This window comes from Rhinoraja longicauda, chromosome 6 (assembly GCF_053455715.1).
Source record: "Rhinoraja longicauda isolate Sanriku21f chromosome 6, sRhiLon1.1, whole genome shotgun sequence".
Classification (NCBI taxonomy): Eukaryota; Metazoa; Chordata; class Chondrichthyes; order Rajiformes; family Arhynchobatidae; genus Rhinoraja; species Rhinoraja longicauda.
This window is the reverse complement of record NC_135958.1, coordinates 48,479,694-48,505,484: the sequence shown is the minus strand read 5'-3', so window position 1 is coordinate 48,505,484 and position 25,791 is coordinate 48,479,694. Positions and strand designations below refer to the sequence as shown.

The window sequence follows — 25,791 nt, the reverse complement described above, 5'->3', positions numbered from 1 at the left end:
CCATAATTCTTCTTGTCAACCTGTCTGCACTTTTCAGCAATTTCTTAAGAAATTGTCACGTTGCCAATTCTGCCAGGCTGATCCCTTCATTCTTATTTAATTTAAGTTGTTGTCCAGTGCCTTTGCATCCAATATCTCAAACGATATGTTGATTTATGCCTGCATTTTATTCTTCTGCTGTTAAAATGAGGCTGTGCTTTAATTGGTCTTTAAGCCCACAAGGTGTGCCATTGTCATTAATCATCAGTTGAATTTAGTCAGAATTTATCGATGGTTTAATGGGAGTAATATTGGACGGTATTTTTCCAGATTCATATTAGAACAAAATAGTCTGAAATAACAGCCTTTCCCTCTCTATTATATACACATAATGTAAAAGTATTATGTAAGCTCGCTGTACGCCTTAGAAGGAACAGATTTGAAAATCAAACGAGCAACTCATATTTTGAATTATTTATCCAAATTCTTCATCATTATGAAAATGTACTTATGTTGCTGAATAATGTAATGTTGAGTATGTTTTATAAGCATTAAAACATATGTTGATTTATATATTTGTTTACATATATTATTTATATGTGTTTTATAACCATTATAAGCATTCATTCCTATTTTGAAAACATCCTTTTTAAAGGATGTTTTAACTTTAACTGAGTTCAGAACACATTCTTCATCAGTCTGAAGAAGGGTCTCGACCCGAAACGTCACCCATTCCTTCTCTCCAGAGATGCTGCCTGACCCACTGAGTTACTCCAGCATTTTGTGTCTACCTACAGAACACCTTTTGTTTTGTATCCCCAATAACAATCCACATCCACCTTTGTCTATTTTCGCCTTCAACAATCTCCACTGGCTTCTTCTATTTACTTAACCGAGAGTAATATCCCACAAGTGACAATTTGAAAGGAAGGCTCATTGATATTTACTTTAGAGGCTTTACAGGCTCATGTATTTCTGTTTCCAACTGCACTAGTCATCCCAATGGGCATCACTGAATTTGCACCCTGATGAAAACCTTTGCCCTTGGTGAAAACTCACATCTCATGTGAATAAAATCTGCAACCCCACCCATCCACTGCATATCCACAACTATATGTTGAGAATGTACATCAGCTCCAGCTGCACCCGATGCAGTGCCAGTATTTATTGTATCCACTATTAACACAAGTTAAAAATATGACATCTCTCAATAACATTGTTCAATGATGGCAGATTGTTGGACAAACCGTTAACTGGAGTTAGACTAATGAATGGATGATGTCATTTCACATTGGGTGCTTCTAACCAATAAATCAATGAATCCAAATGAAATTCAAATCCAGGATTGTAAAAGTGAACAATAGCTTGAGGTATCTCCAAGTTCAAAATACTTGCCATTTAATAAAATATTTACAGCCCAATTGAAAAGCATTTTTCTTTAGTGAGAAGCAAAGATGAGTTCATTCCTTTTCTTATTAAAATATTTCGAAGGAAAGCCACAAAATTTAAAATGGGATGCAAGTTCAGATTGGCAGATGTGAAAACAGCATAGGAGTCAAGGTTAAAGAAAAAAATATGTAGATAGATGGAGAAGAAAACATACTTTGATCTGGCCAGCACAGGCTGCTCATATCCAACTTAACATGAAAAATAACAGATGGTTAAGACTGTAACACAATCTCACGGCTCAAACGTTATCAGTAAACGCTTCATGCTTTTCTCAAGTCTTGCTTTTGTGGTTGACCATATTTACAGAACCCTTCAATTGTATTGCAGTCGTTTAATGTCCCGAAGGCAACAGCTTCTAAAGAAGCGTGATCTGAGTTGAAGAAAAGAAAGGACTAAATAGATTAATTAGTAAGTACTTTCATCTCCATATATCTGGGTGGAATATTGTCAGTGCCATTGTAATGAAAGTCTTTTCCTTTCATCTGCTTCATCAGACATGCATGAAATGAGCCAGAAGAAACATAGAAACAGAAAATAGGTGCAGGTGGAGGCCATTCGGCCCTTCGAGCCAGCACCGCCATTCATTGTGATCATGGCTGATCATCTACAATCAGTACCCTGTACCTGCCTTCTCCCCATATCCCTCGATTCCACTCGCCCCTAGAGCTAGACAATAGACAATAAACAATAGACAATAGACAATAGGTCCAGGAGTAGGCCATTCGGACCTTCGAGCCAGCACCGCCATTCAATGTGATCATGGCTGATCATTCTCAATCAGTACCCCGTTCCTGCCCTCTCCCCATACCCCCTGACTCCGCTATCCTTAAGAGCTCTATCTAGCTCTCACTTGAATGCATTCAGAGAATTGGCCTCCACTGCCTTCTGAGGCAGAGAATTCCACAGATTTACAACTCTCTGACTGAAAACGTTTTTCCTCATCTCCGTTCTAAATGGCCTACCCCTTATTCTTAAACTGTGGACCCTGGTTCTGGACTCCCCCAACATTGGGAACATCTTTCCTGCCTCTAACGTGTCCAACCCCTTAATAATCCTATATGTTTCGATAAGATCCCCTCTCATCCTTCTAAATTCAAGTGTATACAAGCCTAGCCGCTCCAGTCTTTCAACATATGACAGTCCCGCCATTCCGGGAATTAACCTAGTAAACCTACGCTGCACGCCCTCAATAGCAAGAATATCCTTCCTCAAAGGATGTGTTCTCCCTACGACTAACTGGGTTTCCACCGGGTGCTATTATTTCTTCTCCTATCCTAGCGACACGTGGGTTCATAGGTTAATTGGCTTCTGTAAATCGCCCCGAGTACGTAAGTACCAAAATAGGAAAACACAGAACTAGTGTGAATAGGTGATCAATGGACGGCATGGACTCAGTGACTGAAGGGCCAATTTCCTTGCTGCATCTTTTAATCAATTTAATAAACATTTCACTAGGTAAGGCTGGCAGGAGGTGGCCTGCTCAAAGATCTAGGTGGTAGGTACACCTTATTCTGGAGGGGCAAACTGGAAGAGGAATAATAGCTTCATTGAATGACCATCATCACGAATGTTTTAGTCTATTGTCTAAGCCACCGTGGTGCAGGGGTAGAGTTGCTGCCTTACAGCGCCAGAGACCCGGGTTCGATCCTGACTTCGGGTTCTTGAATGTACGGAGTTTGTATGTTCTCCCCCTGCGTGGGGTTTCTCTGAGATCTTCGGTTTCCTCCCACACCTCAAAGACGTACAGGTTGGTAGATTAATTGGCTTAGTATAAATGTAAATGGTCCCTAGTACGTGTAGGATAGTGTTAATGTGCAGGGATCGCTGGTCAGTGCGGCTAAAGGGCCTGTTTCCGTGCTGTATCTCTATTCTAAATCTAAAAAAACTAAAAAGGCCCTGCCATCGGTGATATCAGTGAATGGGCCCGGCAGCAGCAGCTAATGGCGGAGAAGCTCCCCGGTCTCGGCCTCTACCTCAGCCCCGGCAACGTACATCTGAGCGGGGGCAGCATGGACGCAAAGAAGCTGCAGGCAAATGGAAAATCATTTGAGAATGTAGAACTTGGAGATGTAGGTATGAAAAAACAAAAGGTTCCTCGGAGAATCATTCACTTTGCAAGTGGTGAAACCATGGAGGAGTACAGCACAGATGAAGAAGAACAGGAGGAAGACAAAAGAGATATGTCGCCTGCAATTGATGTCAGCAAACTTCATTGGGGCCCATTCCTGTGGTTTTACATGCTAAGGTTTGCTACTGGAACACTGTCAGTATGCGACTTCTTAGGAGAAAAGTTAGCTTCCCTTTTTGGTATAATTGCACCGAAGTGCCAATATGCCATTGACGAGTACTATAGGATAAAGAAGGAGGAGGAGGAGGAGGAAGAGGAAGAAAATAAAATGTCAGAAGAAGCTGAAAAGAATTTCCAAGAACAAATAGAAAAGCAGCAAGATGGGGTCAGTGCACAAGATAGCTTGCCAGCAGTTAACGCATCATTTGTAAATGTCAGTTTTGAGATGGAAAACGATCCTACACCTACATCAGAAACCAAACAAAGAGGTGATCCTATCCCAAGTTAGAAGCTCCACAAATGGAAGATAAATAAGATGTTCTGCCCTTTTCTCTAAAAAAATAATTTTTTTTAAAATCATCCTCCGACTCACTCTAGCAGACCAGTTGATGAAATGGCCGAACGCCAACCAAAAAACAGGACCAGGAACAAATGGTATCCCTGTTCAAATGCTAAACTTGGTGATAAGAAATGTAATGAATCCAAAACCCTATTGCCCTCAAAGAGAGGTGGAGCATATAAGTTCACAAGGGATAGGAGCAGAATTAGGCCATTCGGCCCATCAAGTCGACTCTGCCATTCAATAATGGCGGATCTATCTCTCCCTCCTAACCCCATTCTTCTGCTTTCTCCCCATAACTCCTGACATCCATATGCCAGAATCACTATAATTGTGACTATCTACAGGTGACAGACTCGACTGAGGGAAAATACAGAGCCGTCTGCCACGTGGATATTCATCACAAAGTTCCTACTCAACCACCTTGGCTGAAATGCTACTCAATGAACCACATGATGGATTTTGTCCATCTGGAAGCACCATGGACATGCCCTTTACCATGCACCAATTTGAAGAGAAGTAGAACGAATTGCATTAACCATTAAACGTGGCTTTCCTTGTCTTCACACCAGCTTTCAACACTGTCAATTGCAATAGACTGGGAAGCACGCTGCTCAAAATTGATTGCTCATAGTATTCATCTCCATCTTGGTATGGTATAATATCCCAGCCAACCCAGTCTACCTAAGATCTATTCTCATCACAGACCAATGTCACGCAAGGCCACATCATGACTCAAACACTTTTCAAATCCTTCTCACCACAATGTTGCATCTAACTTCAGACAAATAATAATAAGTACTTTATTCGCCCCACAACGGGGAAATTTGCAGGGTTACAGCAGCAGAGTGGATAGCAAAAATAAATAAGCATTCATTAAAAAAATAAAATAACGGGCATTATCTTTATTGACGGGTGTTCTGGGAGCGGTGCTGGTTGTGCAGTCTGACGGCAGCAGGAAGGACCTTTGATATCTCTCCACGCACTTGGGGTGAAGGAGTCTGTCACTGAAAGAGCTGCTCAGTGCAGTGATAGTGTCCTGCATGGGGTGGGAGGAGTCGTCCAGCAGCGATGACAACTTTGCCATCATCCTCCTCTCTCCCACCACCTGCACTGAGTCGAGGGGGCATCCCAGGACAGAGCTGGCCTTCCTGACCAGCTTATCCAGTCTCTTCCTGTCAGCAGTTGAGTTGCTGCTGCTCCAGCAGACCACTCCATAGAAAATGGCTGCCGCCACCACAGTGTCGAAGAAGGTCCTCAGGAGTGTCCCCAACATTGGGAACATTGAGCTGCAGAAAGAGAGCTAATCCATAGGACTGACAGTGAACTGTTCAACCAACAACATCTCTAATCCAAAATTCAGGTCAACCAAGCCTTAGCAGTTAGGTTAAATACACAGATGACACTCGAGTACATGCACATTCAGAGGTCAAACTCCAAGTCACCATTGACTTGTTCAATGGAGCGTATGAGAGGATTGGCCTTGCATTCAAATCAGCAGAATAAGTCAGCTCCCTAACACATTCCTGCTGTAACATGCCACCGTCTGGCAATGAGGAACCACAATGAAACCCTGGGTAACGTGGACCACTACTCACATCTTCACGAGGTTAATCCCAGGGATGGAGGGACTGTCATATGAGAAAAGATTGAAAAGACTAGGCTTGTATTCACTGGAGTTAAGAAGGATGAGAGGGGATCTTACAGAGACGTATAAAACCATAAAAGGACTAGACAGGCTAGATGCAGGAAAAATGTCCCCAATGTTGGGGGAATCCAGAACCAGGGGACACAGTCTAAGAATAAAGGGGAGGCCATTTAAAACTGAGGTGATAAGAAACTTTTTCACCCAGAGTTGTGAATTTGTAGAATGCGCTGCCACAGAGGGCAGTGGAGGCAAATTCACTGGATGAATTTAAGAGAGTTAGATAGAGCTCTAGGGGCTAGTGGAATCAAGGGATAGGGGGAGAAGGCAGGCACAGGTTACTGATTGTAGATGATCAGCCATGATCACAATGAATGGTGGTGCTGGCTCGAAGGGCCAAATGGCCTCCTCCTGCACCTATTTTCTATGTTTCTATGTTTCTATCTGGGAAGCAACTCTCAATGAGAACAAAGATGAAATCCATTAGCACCTTCAACACAGGAGCAGGCCCTATTGGTCAACTGTGCAAAAAGTTGTTTGAAGTTCAACTCCTCGAACTTCAGCAAATTCATAATCTACCAGGTATTTGTGATCCCTTCTTTCCTGTGCATTTCTATGGTTTGGACTACCTACCTACTGCAGGCACTTGAAAGCAATGAAACTGTATCCCCAGTGACTCTACAAATCCTCCACATCCACCAGAAGGATAAATAAACCAACATTGATTTCTCCTGGGCCAATATTTCCAGCACTGAGTACCTAATTACATCAGTCAGCTCTACATTTTTCACATTCCTAAAATCATGTTACCAAAATAAACTCTCCATTGCAGCCTCTGTCATATGAAGAGATGCAGTGGAAAAGATTTACAAATCTTCTCAAATCTCCTTAAAAAGAATACAACGTCCTCACTGACTACTGGGAACATCGAGCCCATGACTGATCAAAGCGGAGAAGAAGCATTTGGGGGGGGGGGGGAAGAAAGAACCTTGTGTCCTTGTAGGGGGGAGCGCACAGAAGTGCAAATGACAGGAGTGCATCACCTTGCAAAGTAAATGCCCAGGTTGGCAAGCACCTCCTGCCCCACCAATGGGAAAATCAGCAGATCACACTTTGGTCACATCAGTCACCTCAGAACAGGAATTGAAGCAAGCCATCCTTTATCCCTGAAGACCAATTAAGAAGAAGAAGGTATTTATTCACAAAATGCTGCAGTAACTTAGCAGGTCAGGCAGCATCTCGGGAGAGAAGGAATGGGTGACGTTTCGGGTCGAGACCCTTCTTCAGACTGAAGAAGGGTCTCGACCCGAAAAGTCACCCATTCCTTCTCTCCCGAGATGCTGCCTGACCTGCTGAGTTACTCCAGCATTGTGTGAATAAATACCTTCGATTTGTACCAGCATCTGCAGTTATTTTCTTATACTAAATTAAGAAGAAGAAGGTACATTGAGAGTTTGATGGCTCCCTCCTTTTCTCTCAGGCTGTTGGTGGGTGTTAATTGCTGATGTGGGTGTGAAGTTCAGTGTTAATTGAGAACTGGTCAAATGCCTCTTCCCTGCAACAGGAGTTTGCAACTGCAGTGAGAGCTTCTTGAGCTCCCAGGCACAGGCTACACAACAGCATGCAATGCCCGGGAATTCTCCTGAAGCAAACGTGCAAACGTGCCATGGGAGAAAAGTAATTTTCTGATCTTGCTCAAGGCATGTTGGTTGCTGCAGGTGCTTTACCCCAGCAAAATTTTCCTTAGAGTGTATAATTTGGTGCTACTTTCATGAATATTGGCACTATTATTGTTTGTTTTTTTGTGTATATGTATGTACGCGCATGTGTGTGTGTGTGTGTGTGTGTGTATATATATATATATTTTTTAAATTATATATATATGAGTGTGTAGGAAAGAACTGCAGAAGGTGGTTTAAATCGAAGATAGACACAAAATGCTGGAGTAACTCAGTGGGACAGGCAGCATCTCTGGAGAGAAGGAATGAACAATCAAAAGTATATATATATATGATCGAAATATATGTGTACTTGTGAGTATTTGTGTATATATTTGTGAGTATGTGTATATATACACACACTGAACTTTTTTTTTCTCTCTCGTTTATCATATTGTTTACAGTGTACTATGTTTACATATTCTGTTGTGCTGCAGCAAGTATGAATTTCATTGTTCTATCTGGGACATATGATAGTAAAACACTCCTGACTCTTGAATGTTGAGAGACACCTCAAGTTGATCGGTGCGAATTGCACAATGTTGAGTTCCATTCCCGGCTCCTCGGCTAGCAGGGCTCCATGCCTGCATGCAGCAAGACCTCAGCTACACTCAGGTGTGGTATCATGTACTGATAAGAAGCATTCATGCCACACAAGCACCAGGTAATAACCAAACGTCTGCACGCATATAGGAGATGATTTTGGCATCATGTTCAGCACAGACATTGTGAACCAGAGGACAGACACAAAATGCTGGAGTAACTCAGAGAGAAGGAATGGGTGAGGTATTGTGTCGCGACCCTTCAGACCTGAACCACAGGGCCTGTTCTTGTGGTGTACTGTTCTATGTTCTATGTGAACGTCAACAAAAGAGAGTCATCCACCCTCGAAGGTATTCAAAGGCATATCATTACAGACATTACTTAGGGGTAGTCATTGCTGACCAAATATTCTTGTGGATGAGTCACATACTGTGAGTACCATGGCTATAAGAGCAGGTCAGATATATGCTGCAGAGCGTGATTTACCACCTGATATCTCCAAGCCTTTCCACCATCTACAAATTACAAGTCAGGATTGTTATGTGATACTCTCCGCTTGCCTGGATGAGTGCCTCTGACAAATCTTAAGAAGTCTGAATCATCAGGTCAAAGCAGTCTACATGACTGGTATTCTATTCAGCACCTTAAACATTCTTCCCATCCACTAACAGGGCACAAGACTTGTTGCACGTGTCATCTATATGAATCTCATCTATGAGCACAAAGGGTAGGGGGAAGAGATCATGAATCACCAACCCATCTCATTGTTTAAAGTGGATCACAAGATTCTGTCTCAGGTCATTGTCAATTGAGTTGCAAAGAATGAGTTTGGTTAATTAGACCAAGCCGTATCAGATGTCCCCTGTAGAAAGGTCCATGCACAAGAACATCATTGGCCAGAGTAGTCTGCAGAGAATGTCCTTGAAGCACTGTGTCACATAATGCCCCATCTTCATGGTGTTCAAGCAACCATTGCCATCATTCTTGGCTGGTGGTGTGAAGAGCCTTCCCTGTCATATCCCCCATGCACAGCTGCCCCTGAGCTGTCTGTATCGTTTTGACACTGCCATTGATTACAATCTGAAGTGTTAGACAATAGACAATAGGTGCAGGAGGAGGCCATTCGGCCCTTCGAGCCAGCACCGCCATTCAATGTGATCATGGCTGATCATTCTCAATCAGTACCCCGTTCCTGCCTTCTCCCCATACCCCCTGACTCCGCTATCCTTAAGAGCTCTATCTAGCTCTCTCTTGAATGCATTCAGAGAATTGGCCTCCACTGCCTTCTGAGGCAGAGAATTCCACAGATTCACAACTCTCTGACTGAAAAGGTTTTCCTCATCTCAGTTCTAAATGGCCTAATCATTATTCTTAAACTGTGGCCCCTTGTTCTGGACTCCCCCAACATTGTGAACATGTTTCCTGCCTCTAACGTGTACAACCCCTTAATAATCTTATACATTTCGATAAGATCTCCTCTCATCCTTTCTTTGCTGAGAAGGTCTGAAAAGTAATGCAGTTGGCTTCATCAAGATTTGTCTGAACAGCCACATAACACAGGACTCTGTGCTCGACAGGCTAGTCCCTGTAAGACCCAATGGGATAAATATCAACTACTACTGGACGGGAGGGATACCCTGTGTGGGAAGGAACTGCAGATGCTGGTTTAAATCGAAGATAGACACAAAATGCTGGAGTAACTCAGCGGGACAGGCAGCATCTCTGGAGAGAAGGAATGGGTGACGTTTCGGGTCGAGACCCTTCTTCAGACTCTCCTATTTAGCTGAAATGTACTGATCTTCCAGTGTAAGCAGCTGTCCACAACAGAAAGTTGCAGACAGCCACATTCCAAAGGATGAGGATGATGTACCCGGAGGTACCCGTATACCTGTTGCAGCTGCACTTTAAGGTTCTCCTGTATTGGCCACCGAGGGCCTGGAACCTGTGTATAAACACTTTGGAATGATCACTCATGGAATGTGTGTCAGAGAAACATTGGAGTCTATTGCAATGATTCCTCTTATTGTGCAAATCTTGTAGGTAAAAAGAACGATATGTCCTGCACAACGAAAGGTGACCAATGAATGTACAGTAACACATATTTGTAAATATTACGAATGAAGCATAATTTGGTAAAAAATACCATCCATTCGTTATGATATGATTCATACATTGTGAGGAGAGAAGACATCCAACAAAATATTTAGCAAACAAATTGTGTTATTTTATACAGGCCCTAAAATGCAAGGTAATCACGCCTCACTGTTAAAGATGCCAGTGATAACATTTGCATCTTTTGCCAGATTGTGCAGCTAATTACAGAGGCAGATGGATATAAAGATTCATGAACTTATTATAACTAGAATTTCATTGGTGCTATTTACAGGTGTAAGAGTTGAATGTCATTCTGCGAAGTTTAAAGAAACCTTGAAGAACAATCTTGTTTTCCTATGAAGTCTGTCCTTAAAAATGCTGCATGGCAGTATCCTTTACTCTCTCGATAAAAAGTGCCACTGGCGTGCATTTCCACTGACGTGAAATGGAAACAACACTACAGATCACCATTGAAGTCTGTGTAGGAAGGAACTGCAGATGCTGGTATACACCGAAGATAGACACAAAAAAGCTGGAGTAACTCAGCGGGACAGGCAGCATCTCTTGAGAGACGGAATGGGTGACGTTTCAGGTCAAGACCTTTCTTCAGACTCTGCATCCTCATTACTACTGAAGCTATTCTAGGATTTCCATCTGCCCTTTTCTACCCACCTATCCCAACTGTGTCTTTTAGATATGCCTTTTATTTATAATCTCTCATTATGCCATTTTATATATTCATGTCTAATTTCAATCCTCATTAACTTAAACATGACCGCATTTGAATTAGAAATTAAAGGACAGTTTTACTCAGCACACAATTAATCCCTGGATCCAATTTTAAATGGTGCTTTTGACCAACCTGACTAGCCCTGATAAAAGAAAGCAGCAAACTGTACTTCTTTCTGTTCAATTCAACTATCATTTTTTACTGTGTAGGAAAGAACTGCAGATGCTGGTTTAAATCGAAGGTAGACACAAAATGCTGGAGTAACTCAGGCAGCATCTCTGGAGAGAAGGAATGGGTGACATTTTGGGTCGAGACACTTCTTCAGACTGATTTTTTTTTTTTTTTTACTGTACTTTGATTCCCTGCTCCAAACGTACATGATTAACAAAAGTTTCCTCCCACAATTGACTGCCTCACATCACAGTGCAACCCAGACATTTACTCTGTGCCGGCTGTCTGTCAGTGACAATGTCAGCCACTGTGACTAATTTCTGTAATCCATCAATTAACACACAATGACAACTTGATGACCATTTTCAAAAGAAGAATCCGACAAGTGAAAACCAATTAAATTTTACTTTAAAGTGCCAAAATGATGCTTCATCATTAGTACTCCAAGCTGCTTCTGATTTACTGTCAAATGAAACAAAAACTATTTAAAGACCCATTTTTGTCATTTTGTTCCAGTCAAACTACTATTATCTGTGTTATGAATGTAGTTGAACAGAATCTAACCCCTTTATAATTGCAACCAGGGGACTTCACAGATAACTGGTTGAAATAATAAATGCAATTCTTTTGGGCTTGTTCCCTGGCAAGCGGGAAAAGCTTTGTAATTCATTTACGCATGCCTTTGGTTCAACACTGAATAAAACCCGGAATGAGAGGATTTTTCTCATGGACTGACCCAAAGCAAAACAGGACATAAACTAATGATGGCATTTGCAATCTAGTGAAACAAGTAATCATTTTACCGTCCTGATCACTATTTATAGTCCATATAGATTTATCAATAGACACAAAATGCTGGAGTAACTCAACGGGACAGGCAGCATCTCTGGAGAGAAGGAATAGGTGACGTTTCAGGTCGAGACCCTTCTTCAGATAACTGAAGGCTGAGGAGGTGATAGGGCAAAGGATGTGAGAAGCTTTTCCTTTTCGCCATGTAGATTGGAGTAAAAAACATGTTTTCCAAATATTTGCAGAGGCTAAATAATTTTGTCTTCCATAGTGAACAAGAAACTATTTTACCATAATGCAGAACCAGAGTGGTTCTATGTCTATCTAAATGGAGAGACAAGAGACCTCAGATGCTGAGATCCTGTCTGGATGATCTGGGATCTCAGTAGCACAGGTGGCATCTATGGATGGAACTGGACAGATGACGTTTCAGGTCGAGGCCCTTCTTCAAGAGTGCAGAAGAAAGCATCTGACCTGAAACGTCATCTGTCCATTTCCCTCCACAGATGCTGCCCGACCCACTGAGTTCCTCTAGCAATGTGTTTCTCTTTTGCTGTAGAATAACGGAGCTTGGTATATTTCTGGGTAGATTCCCTTCACCCACTGGCATTAGTGCAATCAATTGTGCATGGCGTTGAAATGCTTGCTTTATAGGTATCAGATCAGCTCAATTTGTGGGACTCCATAGATTCTGAGTTAACAAAATGTTGATTAATTTCCCGAAACCTCTCCCATTCAAAGAACAGAAATTTTAAAACAACATCACTTCCAATGGATTCACATTTTAAAACTTTTTAGCACAGAACACAATGAGGTGCCTTCTAGCCCAGGCAATGCCGATTCATATAATGACAGCCCACTGCCTCTGGGAAAATAATAGCTATTTTGTTTATTGTTCGAACATTTCATTATATAGTACAATACAAATGACGTATAAAATGATGGTTTGTTTTAGCAACTTCATGTTCAGTATTTCTATATTTAATTTGGAGCAGCATAATAGATGTGTAAAGAGAGACATATGGTTTCAGTGTTATACTTAACCTTATTGCTGGTAAAAACAATAAAAAGAGACCAACAGCAACTGATGTTCTGCCTATTATGTGCCCTTCAGGTTTCAAGGTTTCGAGGTCCTTGAAACCTTGAACCCTAAAGTGTCAGTTTATTGTGACATATACCAATTAAGATACAGTGAAATTCGAATAACCATACAGCCATACTAAAACCAAAGCAACAAGACACACAACTACATCAAAGTCAACATAAACATCCACCACAGCGGATTCCCCACGTTCCTCACTGTGATGGAAGGCAATAAAGTCCAATCTTCTTCCTCTTTATTCTCCGGGGCAGTCGAACCATCCGCAGTCGGGGCAATCAAAGATCCCGCGTCGGGGCGATCAAAGATCCCGCGTCGGGGCGATCGAACCTCTTGCGGCTTGAAGTTCCCGAAGTCGGTCTCTAACCAGAGACCGCGGGCTCCACGATGTCAAAGTCCGCAGGCTCCCGCAGCGGAGCTCAGAGGTCGATCCCTGACAAAGGGATCGCGAGCTCTACGATGGTAAGTCCGCAGGCCCACGAGGTGCAGTGCTTGAAGTCGGTCTGTAGCAAAGGCCGCCAACTCCTCGATGTTAGGCCGCAGTGCGGACAGATATACAATACGGGACAAAATCGCATCTCCGTCGAGGTAAGAAAAAGTTTCCCCCAACACCCCCCCCTCACCCCCACATAAAACAAGTAAAGAACACTAAAACATACATTTAACACAAACAAACAAACACCAAAAGAAGGAATAGACTGACAGACTGTTGGCGAGGCAGCCATTGCTGGCGCCACCCGGTGCTTTGACATTTAGAGGTCAAGGTTCATGATTGCCACCTTTACAGAAAAATAAAGGAAGCACAGCGATGCAATTGGTAGAGCTGCTGCCTCATAGCACAGAGATCTATGTTCAATCTTGACCTCAGATGCTGCCTCTCTGGGATTTATGAGTTTCACTGTGACTGTGTAAGTTTTGTTCTGGATGCTCTGATTTCCTCCCACATTTGGGTTGGTGGTTTAGTTGGACACTGTTCAATTGTCCAACCCCTTGTGTGCAAGTGAATGGTGGAATTTGGAGGCATTGATGAGAACATGGGATGAATGAAGGATTAGTGTAAATAGGTGGTTGAATGGTCAGCACAGACCTGATGGGCAGAAGGGTCTGTTTCTGTGCTGTAACTCTCTATGATTATACGACCTTCCAAAGCATTAGTTGTAAATTCACCAAAAACTGCATTAATGGCATGGTAATGGAACTGTAAATCAGGTATATAATGTGTACATCTACCAAGGAAACAATTTTTGTTTTAAACTGCGAGCCACAGATGTATTTAACTATTGGTAAATTATCATTCCCATAAATCCAAATAGGGTCCAAGTAGAAATTCATTCTCAATCATAGGTCTTCTCCAGGTTACCAATGCCCAATTTATGTGTCCATCAGGCTGAGCATTAGTGAGGCCGGTGGGATGGATTCAACAGCTCCCGCAGGGCTGAAGACATCTTCTCCTGGGTAGGAACGGTTCACGGTGATATCATTGCAGCTTGCAGAGGAATCTGAATGGCTGAGTTAACTGCCCTGTTTTAATATACATTATTTCCAACTTGCAAACTGTTGGGGCTATGAAAAGTTCATCAGAATAAAATCCTGTCGTAACCTGGGTAGGGACTTGTATATTTAAACAGTAGTGTAATCACACCAAACCGATCAGAACTTAACATGTTTGTGCTTTAAAGTCATCTTGTTGAGCCTCATTGTCTGAAACTCACTTTCACGTAGTCCACAGCTGACAATATAAGAAAATAACTGCAGATGCTGGTACAAATCGAAGGTATTTATTCACAGAATGCTGGAATAACTCAGCAGGTCAGGCAGCATCTCGGGAGAGAAGGAATGGGCGACGTTTCGGGTCGAGACTGAAGAAGGGTCTCGACCCGAAACGTCGCCCATTCCTTCTCTCCCGAGATGCTGCCTGACCTGCTGAGTTACTCCAGCATTTTGTGAATAAATACCGCAGCTGACAATGGCCTGTTTCCTTTATCATAGTTACTTTTTTGCATACCTTTCATTCATTTCTTCTATATCACTGTCTATATCTCTCATTTGCCTCTCCCCTGACTCTCAGTCTGAAGAAGGGTCTTGACCTGAAACGTCACCTATTCTATTCCTCCAGAGATGCTGCCTGTCTCGCTGAGTTACCCCAGCTTTTTGTGTCTATACATGTGCACATTTTGCTCAAGCAAACAAAAATGAACTTGGAACCCCAATTTCTCTCATCTTAGATTGGTCAAGTGCAAGACATTCACATTTTGAAATCATTTACCAATATATTTTCAGATGTTATCACAAAATAAATCCACCTAATAAAACTGCACCATTCCTTCTATCACAATTTTTTATGATGCCAAATTTAAGGGATGTATTTTTGATTTATGAATCTATTTTTCATTTTAATTAATTATGCATACTTGGGTTAAATACCACCAATATATCAATAATGCACCTTATCCACCCTTTTCAATTTACAAAGTAAATCTTAACAAGGAATGTATTCCTTTCATAAATTGAAGATGATTGCATCATCTGCTGGCATTAAACAATTATACGCCTGCGCTTTCAACTAACTGCATAATTCTAAATTTGATTTAGCACAAGACCATCTTTTACAATCACTCCCAACCAACATACTTCATTCATTTGTTCTATACCACCGTCTACATCTCTCATTTGTCTCTCCCTTGACTCTCAGTCTGAAGAAGGGTCTCGACCCGGAATGTCACCTATTTTATTTCTCCAGAGATGCTGCTAGACCCGCTGAGTTACCCTAGCCTTTTTCTGTCTATATATGTGCACATTTAGTTTCCATATTTCATACCTTGCAAATCTTACTGTTCCTTCTTCATCCAATATTAACTTAAGTATTGCACCATAACTCTTCAATTTTATTGAAGGGAAAATTACTTATTTTAAAGTTATTTTCTCCTTCTTTAAGCATATCTGTGGTCTCATTCAAGCATTCAAGAGAGAGCTAGATAGAGCTCTTGAGGATAGCGGAGGCAGGGGGTATGGGGAGAAGACAGGAACGGGGTACTGATTGAGAATGATCAGCCATGATCACATTGAATGGTGGTGCTGGCTCGAAGGGCCGAATGGCCTCCTCCTGCACCTATTGTCTATTGTCTCATTCCTAATGTAGAAATGAACTGGCTGATCACAGATTTCTATCCTTTGTAGCCTGCAAGCAGCTAATTCAGAATATATAAGCACCCTCTAATATTGGGAAAGTCTATTTAGCTGCCCATTGTGCAGATTCGACTGAGAGGTACAGAAATGGATGCATGCTCCCATCTTGCCACTTGGTGCCACAACATGAATGCAGTATTTAATTCGCTGGGACAATTTGGCATCCGGTAAGTGTAATGGACAAAATCTTTTAGATCTATCTGGTCAACCCCAAGTTTAGTTTAGATTAGAGGTACAGTGCGGAAACAGGCCTGTCGGCCCACCACATCCGCGCCAACCAGCAATCCCCGCCCACTTACACTACCCTACACACATTAGGGACAGTTTACAATTATACCAAGCCAATTAGCCTATGAACCTGTAGGTCTCTGGAGTGTGGGAGGAAACAAGGAGACCCCAAAGGAAACTCACGCAGGTCACAGGAAGAGCATATAAACTCTGTACAGACAAGCACCCATGGTCAGGATCGAACGCCGGGTCTCTGACGCTGTAAGGCACCAACTCTACTGCTGGGCCACCATGCCGCCCAACTTATAGCTATTGACTGAACTCAGTAAATGCCTATCTATCTCCTTTGCCAGCTTTGCCAAGGATTGTGAAAAATGACTTGTTATCGGTGGAATATCTGGACACCAGAATGGCAAACAAGATTTATCATTTAATGTCAGCAAACTCACCTGAAAGATATTTGAGAGATCTCGCAGGTTAAAGATGTAGTGAAATTTGATGGCTGTTGGCAAAAATGTAGAAGCCACCTTGCTGTGCAGAGCAAGTGCCAGGTTGATTAGCTGTTGTGTCGATTTTTGCAACACCCCAGCAAAGTTATTTTGCTTTAGATGTTGAGTAAGAATTGTGTTGTAGATTGTAGCAAGAGCATCAATGCCTGGAAATGACAGTGCAAACACACAGAAGTGGCGCTGCAATAAAGAACAAGACATCTTTAGTCATACATGGCAAAACACTCAATGGGCAGCTGCACTCAAAATATACTGAATAAGATACGAAATACCATGAATAAGATTCATTTAAATCCAAGATTTACTGGCGTGTTCAAACCCAAAGCTGTGTTTTATATGATATTTCTTCTTGTGGACAAGATTTTATGAATACTATAAAACGTCATAACGCAAAGTGCTGGAGTAACTCAGTACGTCGGGCAGCATCTGTGAAGAAAATGGATCCATATCCTCTGAAAGTGCTGCCTGACCTACTGAGTTACTCCAGCACTTTGTGTTCCATGCAAGATTCCAGCATCTGCATTTCCTTGTGTCTCCTATAGTATGCCAGTACTGATGTTCAATTAGTGTCTGATTAGTGCTAAAATCCTTGTTATTCAAGGCTGTTAACATACAACTTTGTAAATTGAACCAGAAAGAATCAACATCTTCCATTCCTCAAACTGTGAATGTCATTGGGTTATGTAAATCATAATGTCCTAGGTATGATCCTTTGCCCCCCAAAATCCAATGCCACCTCTTTGCATTGATTTAACCAGTGAGGTACTGGTACTGAAGATAGACATAAAATGCTGGAGTAACTCAGCGGGACAGGCAGCATCTCTGGATAGAAGGAATGGGTGATGTTTCAGGTCAAGACCCTTCTTCAGACTGAGAGTCTGGAGAGCCCCTAACTCAGCCTGAAGAAGGGTCTCGACCTGAAACATTCCCCTAACTCTCAGTCTGAAGAAGGGTCTCCATAGTAGTTGCAGCCTCTGAGAATGTCGGAAGAATCTTTGCACAGTTCTTGTTTTGTATATATTTTTTTACTTTGAAAAAGGTTTATTTTGATTTTTTTAAATATCGGCAAAACAGATATAATTTGATACACAGTTAATAGTGGGATAAAACAAGAGTTCTCTGTGCACAAAGAGTGGCCAAATGCTGCTGGTATATTACAGCAGCTCAGTAGAGAACGTATTGATCCCTGAAAGTGGAGGCAAGATGCGGACTTTAGAATACACACAGTCAATTTAGCGTTCCGGACTCAATGCCAGATTCCAAATGGTGAATCTGTCCGTAATTCTGCACGATATCTAACAGTGGAGTATAAACAGTGGAATTAATAAACCAGACTTAGACAAGGATCATTTCACATCGCCTGAGAAAACACGGAACTGTAACTTGACCGGTCTACCTATTTTCTTTCAATGGGGACATTTACAGTTGTGAGAAAGAAAGCCACAAAGAAGGAAAGTTTAATGTTTTATTATTGTGCTTGCTGTGACATTTTCAATTATTTTAAAATATTTCCATGATTTCAGGATATATTTTGTATTTGAAACAAAAAAAAATCTTTAAATTACTTATTTTATTTTGGATTATTTCTGTATATTTCTGAATGTAAGATATGTTCCAACATATTGATGTGACTCCTGGATCCATGCAGATCCTTGCTGCCCAGACACCACAGACAGCAAGTTTGGCCCGAGAGATCTCGATCTGATCAGGTACATTGCTGCAAAGGACAATACAACCTGTGAGTGTGGGCAGCAGGCCCACTCAGGACATCTAGGCAAACGAGGTGGAACCTCAATATCTTTCTTTCATTTCTATGTGTTGAGCTATTACCTAAACAAACTGATTTCACCATCTATGTTGACCTCAACATTGCATTTCGCCTTGAAGTATAATTGTCTTTACTGTGGTTGACAGACAGAAAGCATTAGACTCAACAGGATAGAGATAATCGATGGAGATAGAGATAACCAGTCTGGAGAAAGGTCCTGTCTCGAAATGTCACCTATCCGTGTTCTCCAGGGATGCTGCCTGACTCATTGACATAGAAACATAGAAAATAGGTGCATGAGGAGGCCATTCGGCCCTTCGAGTCAGCACCGCCATTCATTGTGATCATGGCTGATCATCCACCATCAGTAACCCGTGCTTGCCTTCTCCCCATATCCTCTGATTCCACTTGCCCCTGGAGCTCTATCTAACTCTCTCTTAAATTCATCCAGTGACATGGCCTCCAATGCCCTCTGTGGCAGAGAATTCCACAAATTCACAACTCTCTGGGTGAAAAAGTTCCTTCTCACCTCAGTTTGTGTCCTTTGTGTCTTTTCCGAGAATCAAGCCAGTGGAGCAGAAAAACGGCAAATTTAATTTATTCCAGAGATTTAGTGGTGGAGTGAATGTCTCACAGTTCCAAAAGCCCAGGTTCAAGCCTGATCTATTGTGCTGTCTGTGTGGAATTTGTACGCCCTCCTCCAAGTGCTTTGGCATTAGCCCACATTCCAATTACACGAAGGCTAAGTAAGTTAATTAGCCACAATAAATGTCCCCAGTGGTGGAATATGGGAGAGAAGTTTGTGTGATGGGAATCTCGGAACATTAAAACAGATTAGGGCAGAACTTATATAAAAACAGGTGATTGATGTTTGGCACAGGTTTGGTCAGCTAAAGGGCCTGTTGCTGTGCTTTACTTTAGTTTAGAAATATAGCATGAATACAGGCCCTTCGACCCACCGATTCTGTGTCGACCAGCGATCACATCGTACACCAGAACCTTCCTACACACGAGGGACAATTTATAATTTACTGAAGCCAATTAACCTACAAGCCTGTACGTCTTTGGAGTGTGGGAGGAAACCAGAGCATTCCGAGAAAACCCACGCGGTCACAAGGAGAACGTATAAACTCCGTACAGACAGCACCCGTAGTCAGGATTGAACCTGGGTCTCTTGCGCTGCAAAGGCAGCAACTCTACAGCTGTGCTATCATGTGCTGTATGTCCCTATCACTCAAAGTGTGCAGGAATGCAATTGAGGGGGTGCCACAAGGTCAAAGGATATGCGATAAATTAGAGGATACAGAATGTGTGGTAAAAGAGAGAGACTTTGTCCATGAGGCCTTAGAGTTAGATAGAGCTCTAGAGGCTAGTGGAATCGAGGGATATGGGGAGAAGGCAGGCACGGGTTACTGATTGTGGATGATCAGCCATGATCACAATGAATGGCGGTGCTGGCTCGAAGAGCCGAATGGCCTCCTCCTGCACCTATTTTCTACGTCTCTAAAGCTGAGAGGAAATATGTCAATGACACGATCAAAAAAGTATTTGGGACCAAAATCACAAGAGTCAGTTTGTTTGGCTCAACACAAGTTAGATCACAGACTGAATTCTGCCTGCAGATTTACAAGGATGTTGCCTGGACTGGAAATATGTAATGCAAGGTAAGAATTTGATCAACTGGTGTTGGTTTCTGTAGAACAGAGATTTGTTGTGGTATAAAACATATATTAAAGAGATTTAAATGAGATTTTTTAGATTTAGATTTAGAGATACAGCGCGGAAACAGGCCCTTCGGCCCACGCCGCCCAGCGATCCCCGCACATTAACACTATCCTACATACACTAGGGACAATTTTTACATTTACCCAGTCAATTAACCTACAAACCTGTACGTCTTTGGAGTGTGGGAGGAAACCGAAGATCTCGGAGAAAACCCACGCAGGTCACGGGGAGAACGTACAAACTCCGTACAGTACAGCACCCGTAGTCAGGATCGAAGCTGAGTCTCCGGCGCTGCATTCGCTGTAAGGCAGCAACTCTACCGCTGCGCCACCGTGCTGACCTAAATAGTAAGATCTATTTTCCTCAGAGAGGCTTGGATAGAGTGAATGTGGAGAGGATGTTTCCACTAGTGGGTGAGTCTAGGACTAGAGGTCATAGTCTTAACATTTAAGGTGTTCTTTTAGGAAGGAAATGAGGAGGATTTTTTTTATCAGAGGGTGGTGAATCTGTGGAATTCTTTGCCACAGAAGGCTGTGGAGGCAAAGTCAATGGATATATATAAGGCAGCGACAGATAGATTCTTGATTAGTACGGGTGTCAGAGGTTACAGGGAGAAGGCAGGAGAATGGGGTTAGGAGGGAGATAGATCAGCCATGATTGAATGGCAGAGTAGACTTGATGGACCGAATGGCCTAATTCTACCACAATCAATTTTGATCTTATGAATCAAAATTCAGGGTACCAGAAGTGAGGAAGCATGGACTTAAAGTAACTAAAGTGTCTACTAGACTAGAAGAACACTAGAGGTGGTTAGAAATTCAGTGCCTGTAGCAGCAGCAAAGGCTGAAACCCACATCACATTTTAAAAGAAGGCAGGAAACATGTTCCCAATGTTGGGGGAGTCCAGAACCAGGGGCCGCAGTTTAAGAATAAGGGGTAGGCCATTTAGAACGGAGATGAGGAAAACCTTTTTCAGTCAGAGAGTTGTGAATCTGTGGAATTCTCTGCCTCAGAAGGCAGTGGAGGCCAATTCTCTGGATGCATTCAAGAGAGAGCTAGATAAAGCTCTTAAGGATAGCGGAGTCAGGGGGTATGGGGAGAAGGCAGGGTACTGATTGAGAATGATCAGCCATGATCACATTGAATGTCGGTGCTGGCTCGAAGGGCCGAATGGCCTCCTCCTGCACCTATTGTCTATTGTCTATTGCTTCAATTCGCACCTCGGAAGCATACAAACTCCATACAGCCAAGCACCCGTAGTCAGGATCGATCCCGGGTCTCTGGCGCTGTAAGGCAGCAACTCTGTCGTTGCGCCACCGTGCCGCCCTGTTCTGGGACTGGGATTAATTAGGAGCCTTTATTATTAAATGTGAATCGAATGGTCTTGTTCACTGTTGTAGATTTTTTTCCGATTCTATATCTACCTTCTCAGCCACCACATCACCGAATGTACTCACTGTTTGCTGCTAATTCACGTGTGATGTGGTTAAGTCTAGCATTTACTACCAATGGGGCGGAATCTTTAATGACCACATTTCAAGTGGTGAATGATCTGCCACAATACTGCCAGGTTGGGAACTTTGACCAAGCACTCATGAAAGAACTGCAATTTATATCCAAGCTGAGGACATGAAGAGGAATTTGGAAGTTGCCATCAATCTGCAGATTGTGAAGGTTCTGGAATGGAAAGTGTTGCTTTTAATACTAAAACTTTCTCTATCCAAGCACCTCAAAACTTCTCAGTAGCTTCAAGGTCTTCAAAACCAAAGTCGGTATCATTACTTGATTTACTTATTTCTGATCATTTCAATTTCCTTGGAGTCTACACTATGGATCTTACCGTTGGCACTTCAGGGAAGGTGGGAAAGATGCAATCACAATGATTGCAGTCGGTCAACAGCTGACAGCACCTTGACTTGTTGATCAAAATGGGCAATTGATTACAGCACTCAGCAAGCTTCATGCAGCAATCAATTTAGTGTCCATCCTGTAATTTTTTTTTTTTTTTTTTTTTTTATTTATTTTTTTTAAATTTTTTTATTAGAGGTTAAATACATCAATGTACTTCACATATATCTTGTTACAGTCATTGTACCCCATAATTTTATGGCTTTTAAAGAAAAATAGTAGAAAGAAAGAGAGAAAGAGAGAGAAAAAAAAAATTAAAAAAAATAAAAATAAAAAAAATTATCACGCAAAAGGAATCCACCAACTCGATAGTTTTCCGTCCCCCCCCTACCAAGGCCCGAGGTACTCCTCCACCCTATCTTTGTAATAATTCTATAAATGCAGACCACGTCTGATAGAAGCGTTCTGATTTTCCTTCCAGGCGGAGTCTCATATCTTCCAGATGTAGTGTTTCAAACATAGTTGAAATCCACATATTTAATGTTGGTATAGGAGCATTTTTCCAGAATTTTAAGATTAATTTTTTTCCTATTATTAAACCGTAATCAAATAAATTCTTTTGATACGCATTTAATTCCGAACTACCTTCTGTCATTCCGAAAATAATCCATTCTGGCTTTGGTGTCATTTTTATTTTAAACACTTTTGTGAAAATTTCAAAAATTTCAGTCCAAAACTTTTGAATTTTTGTACAAAAGATGAATGAGTGCGCTATAGTAGCTTCTTGACAATGGCATTTATCACAAATTGGTGAAACGTTAGGGAAAAATTTATTTAATTTAGTTTTTGAGTAGTATAATCTATGTATGATTTTAAATTGTATTAAAGTATGTCTTACGTTAATTGAGCATTTATGCACATTTAATAAGTATTGTTTCCACCTTTCAGTGGAAATTTTTATGCTTAGTTCGTTTTCCCACTCACCTCTAATACCTTCCGTTGTTGGTATTACTGCATTTAGTATAATATTATATATATGTGAAATTAAATTTGGTGATTCCGCCTTTGTATTCATTACTTCATCTAGTAAGTCTGATGGGACGTTGTGAAATTCATGCGCATGTTTTTTCAAATAATCACATATTTGGAAATATTTAAAATACTGATTGCTACCCAGATTGTATTTTAGTTGTAATTGTTTAAATGATAATAGTTTTCCCGTATCATACAAATCTCCCAAAGTTTTAATTCCTGCTCTTTCCCAATGTATGAATGCTTTGTCTATAATCGAGGGTTTAAACAAAGGGTTTTTAGCAATAGGAGATAGGAGAGATAAGTTTCTTAATTTTAAATTGTGTTTTATTTGTTTCCAAATTCTGATTGTACTATGTATAATTGGGTTTTTGTTGTAGTTTGTGTTATTCACCGTCATTGGTGAAAGAAGGATTGCACCAATATTAAATGGGGAGCAATCCTCTTTTTCCATAATGATCCATTCCGGTTGATGAAGAGCGTTATCCAACAATTGAATCATGTTTCTAATATTTACCGACCAATAATAATACATAAAATTAGGGAGTGCTAATCCCCCTACTACTTTGGGTTTATTCAGGTGTGATCTTTGTATTCTATGGGTCTTATAATCCCAAATAAAATTTGTAATATCTGAGTCCAATTTTTAAAAAAACTTTTTGGGTAAATATAGTGGGATTGATTGGAACAAGTATAGAATTTGAGGTAGAAAAATCATTTTTATGGCATTTATTCGACCTATTAAAGACATCGGGAGGGTTTTCCAGAATTTAATTAAATTATGTAATTTCTTAAGTATAGGGTTATAGTTTGCTTTAAACATGTCTTGGTATCTTCTAGTAATTTCAATGCCCAAGTATTTAAATTTCCCCCCCGCTATTTTAAAAGGAAATTGTACGAGATGTATAGAATCTTTCGGTTTTATTGACATGATTTCACTTTTACTCCAGTTTATTCTGTAACCTGAAAATGAACCGAAATCCTCAATTAAATTTAAAATATTGGGTATAGTGATATGAGGCTTTGTGATGTACAAAAGTACATCATCAGCGTATAATGATATTTTATTGTCTGAATATTTTGTCTTATATCCATGGATATTCGGATGAGTTCTAATACTTTCCGCTAATGGTTCAATTATGAGGGCAAATAACAGTGGTGATAATGAACAACCTTGTCTATTACCCCTTGACAGTTGAAATTTCGTGGATAAAATATTATTAGTTAATATTCTTGCCGTTGGCTTATTATATATTAATTTAATCCATTGAATGAAATTCTCTCCCAGTTGAAATTTTTGCAATACCTTAACCATATACTTCCATTCAACCTGATCGAATGCTTTCTCTGCATCCAGCAAAATAATTGCGAGATTTGGATCATTAGTTTGGTGTGAGTGCATTATATTAAGCAATCGTCTCAAATTATTAAATGAATGTCTCTTAGGGATAAACCCCGTTTGATCTGGATGTATTAGTTTAGTGGCGTACTTATTTAATCTTCTTGCTAATATTTTTGCTAATATTTTTTGATCTGTATTTAACAACGCGATAGCTCTATAAGATCCAGGTTCTTCCTCATCTTTATCTTTCTTAAGTATTAATGTGATCGTAGATTCAGCTAATGTATCAGGTAATATTTGTTCTCTGAAAGCGTGTGTGTACATTTTCTGTAGACAAGGACTAAATATATCGTAAAAACTTTTATAGAATTCATTACTAAATCCATCGGGACCTGGTGTTTTTCCATTTTTTAATAAGAATATTGTTTCTTCTATTTCCTTATTTGAGATTTGTGCTCCCAATTCCTCTTGTTCCTGCAATTCTAATTTGGGAAGATTGCAATTATCCAGAAACTCATTGATTGCATTGGTGTCCGTTGTCGTTTTGGATGTATACAAATTCTCATAAAATTGCACAAATCTTTTATTAATTTCATTCGGTAATGTTAATACTTCCCCTTTGTCTGATTTAATCTTTGAAATCGAGTGTTCCTTTTCTCGTTTTTTTAATTGGCGTGCGAGAAGTTTGTGAGGCTTCTCCCCAAATTCAAACTGTTCCTGTCTTGTAATTTGGAGTAATCTTATAACTTTCTCTGATAGTAATTTATTTAATTTGAATTTTAGTATTAATATTTTATTGTGTTTATCCATCGACGGGTCTTTAGCATTATCTATATCCAATTGTCTAATTTGTTCCTGTAGCTGCCGTTGTTCACTCTTATTTTTTTTATTCTGAAAAGCTTGGTATGAGATTATAACACCTCTAATAAAAGCTTTGAAAGATTCCCATAATAATGTAGGTGGTGTATCTGGCGTATCATTTATTTCGAAAAAAAGATCCATTTGCTGTCTTAGATATATACTCCCTTGCGGGTCTTTTAAAATTTGGGGGTTATACCTCCAGAACGATGTATTCTTAGACATGCCTTCTATTTTTTTAAAAAAAGTTAAGGGGGAATGATCTGAAATCGTATTTGTGTGGTATTTTGGGTTAAGAGTATACGGAATTAATTTTGTGTCTACCAGGAAATAATCTATACATGAATAAGTCTTGTGTACCGGTGAATAAAACGAATATTCTTTGCCTGTCGGATTTGCAATCCTCCAAACATCGGTTATATTTGTATTTTTTATATATCATATCATATCA

The 25,791-nt window shown here is 40.8% G+C and overlaps 1 protein-coding gene and 1 pseudogene across 1 annotated transcript in view; one reads left to right on the top strand and one right to left on the bottom strand.

The window, feature by feature from the left end:
• Nucleotides 1-25,791, bottom strand: part of dnah9 (dynein, axonemal, heavy chain 9) — a 467,621-nt gene that overhangs the window by 280,053 nt on the left and 161,777 nt on the right. Inside the window, exon 40 of the mRNA XM_078400937.1 lies at nucleotides 16,708-16,947. Within this exon, the coding sequence (XP_078257063.1) occupies nucleotides 16,708-16,947 (240 nt within the window). The remainder of the gene's footprint in view (nucleotides 1-16,707; nucleotides 16,948-25,791) is intronic.
• Nucleotides 3,362-4,053, top strand: LOC144594450 (protein FAM177A1 pseudogene; annotated as a pseudogene).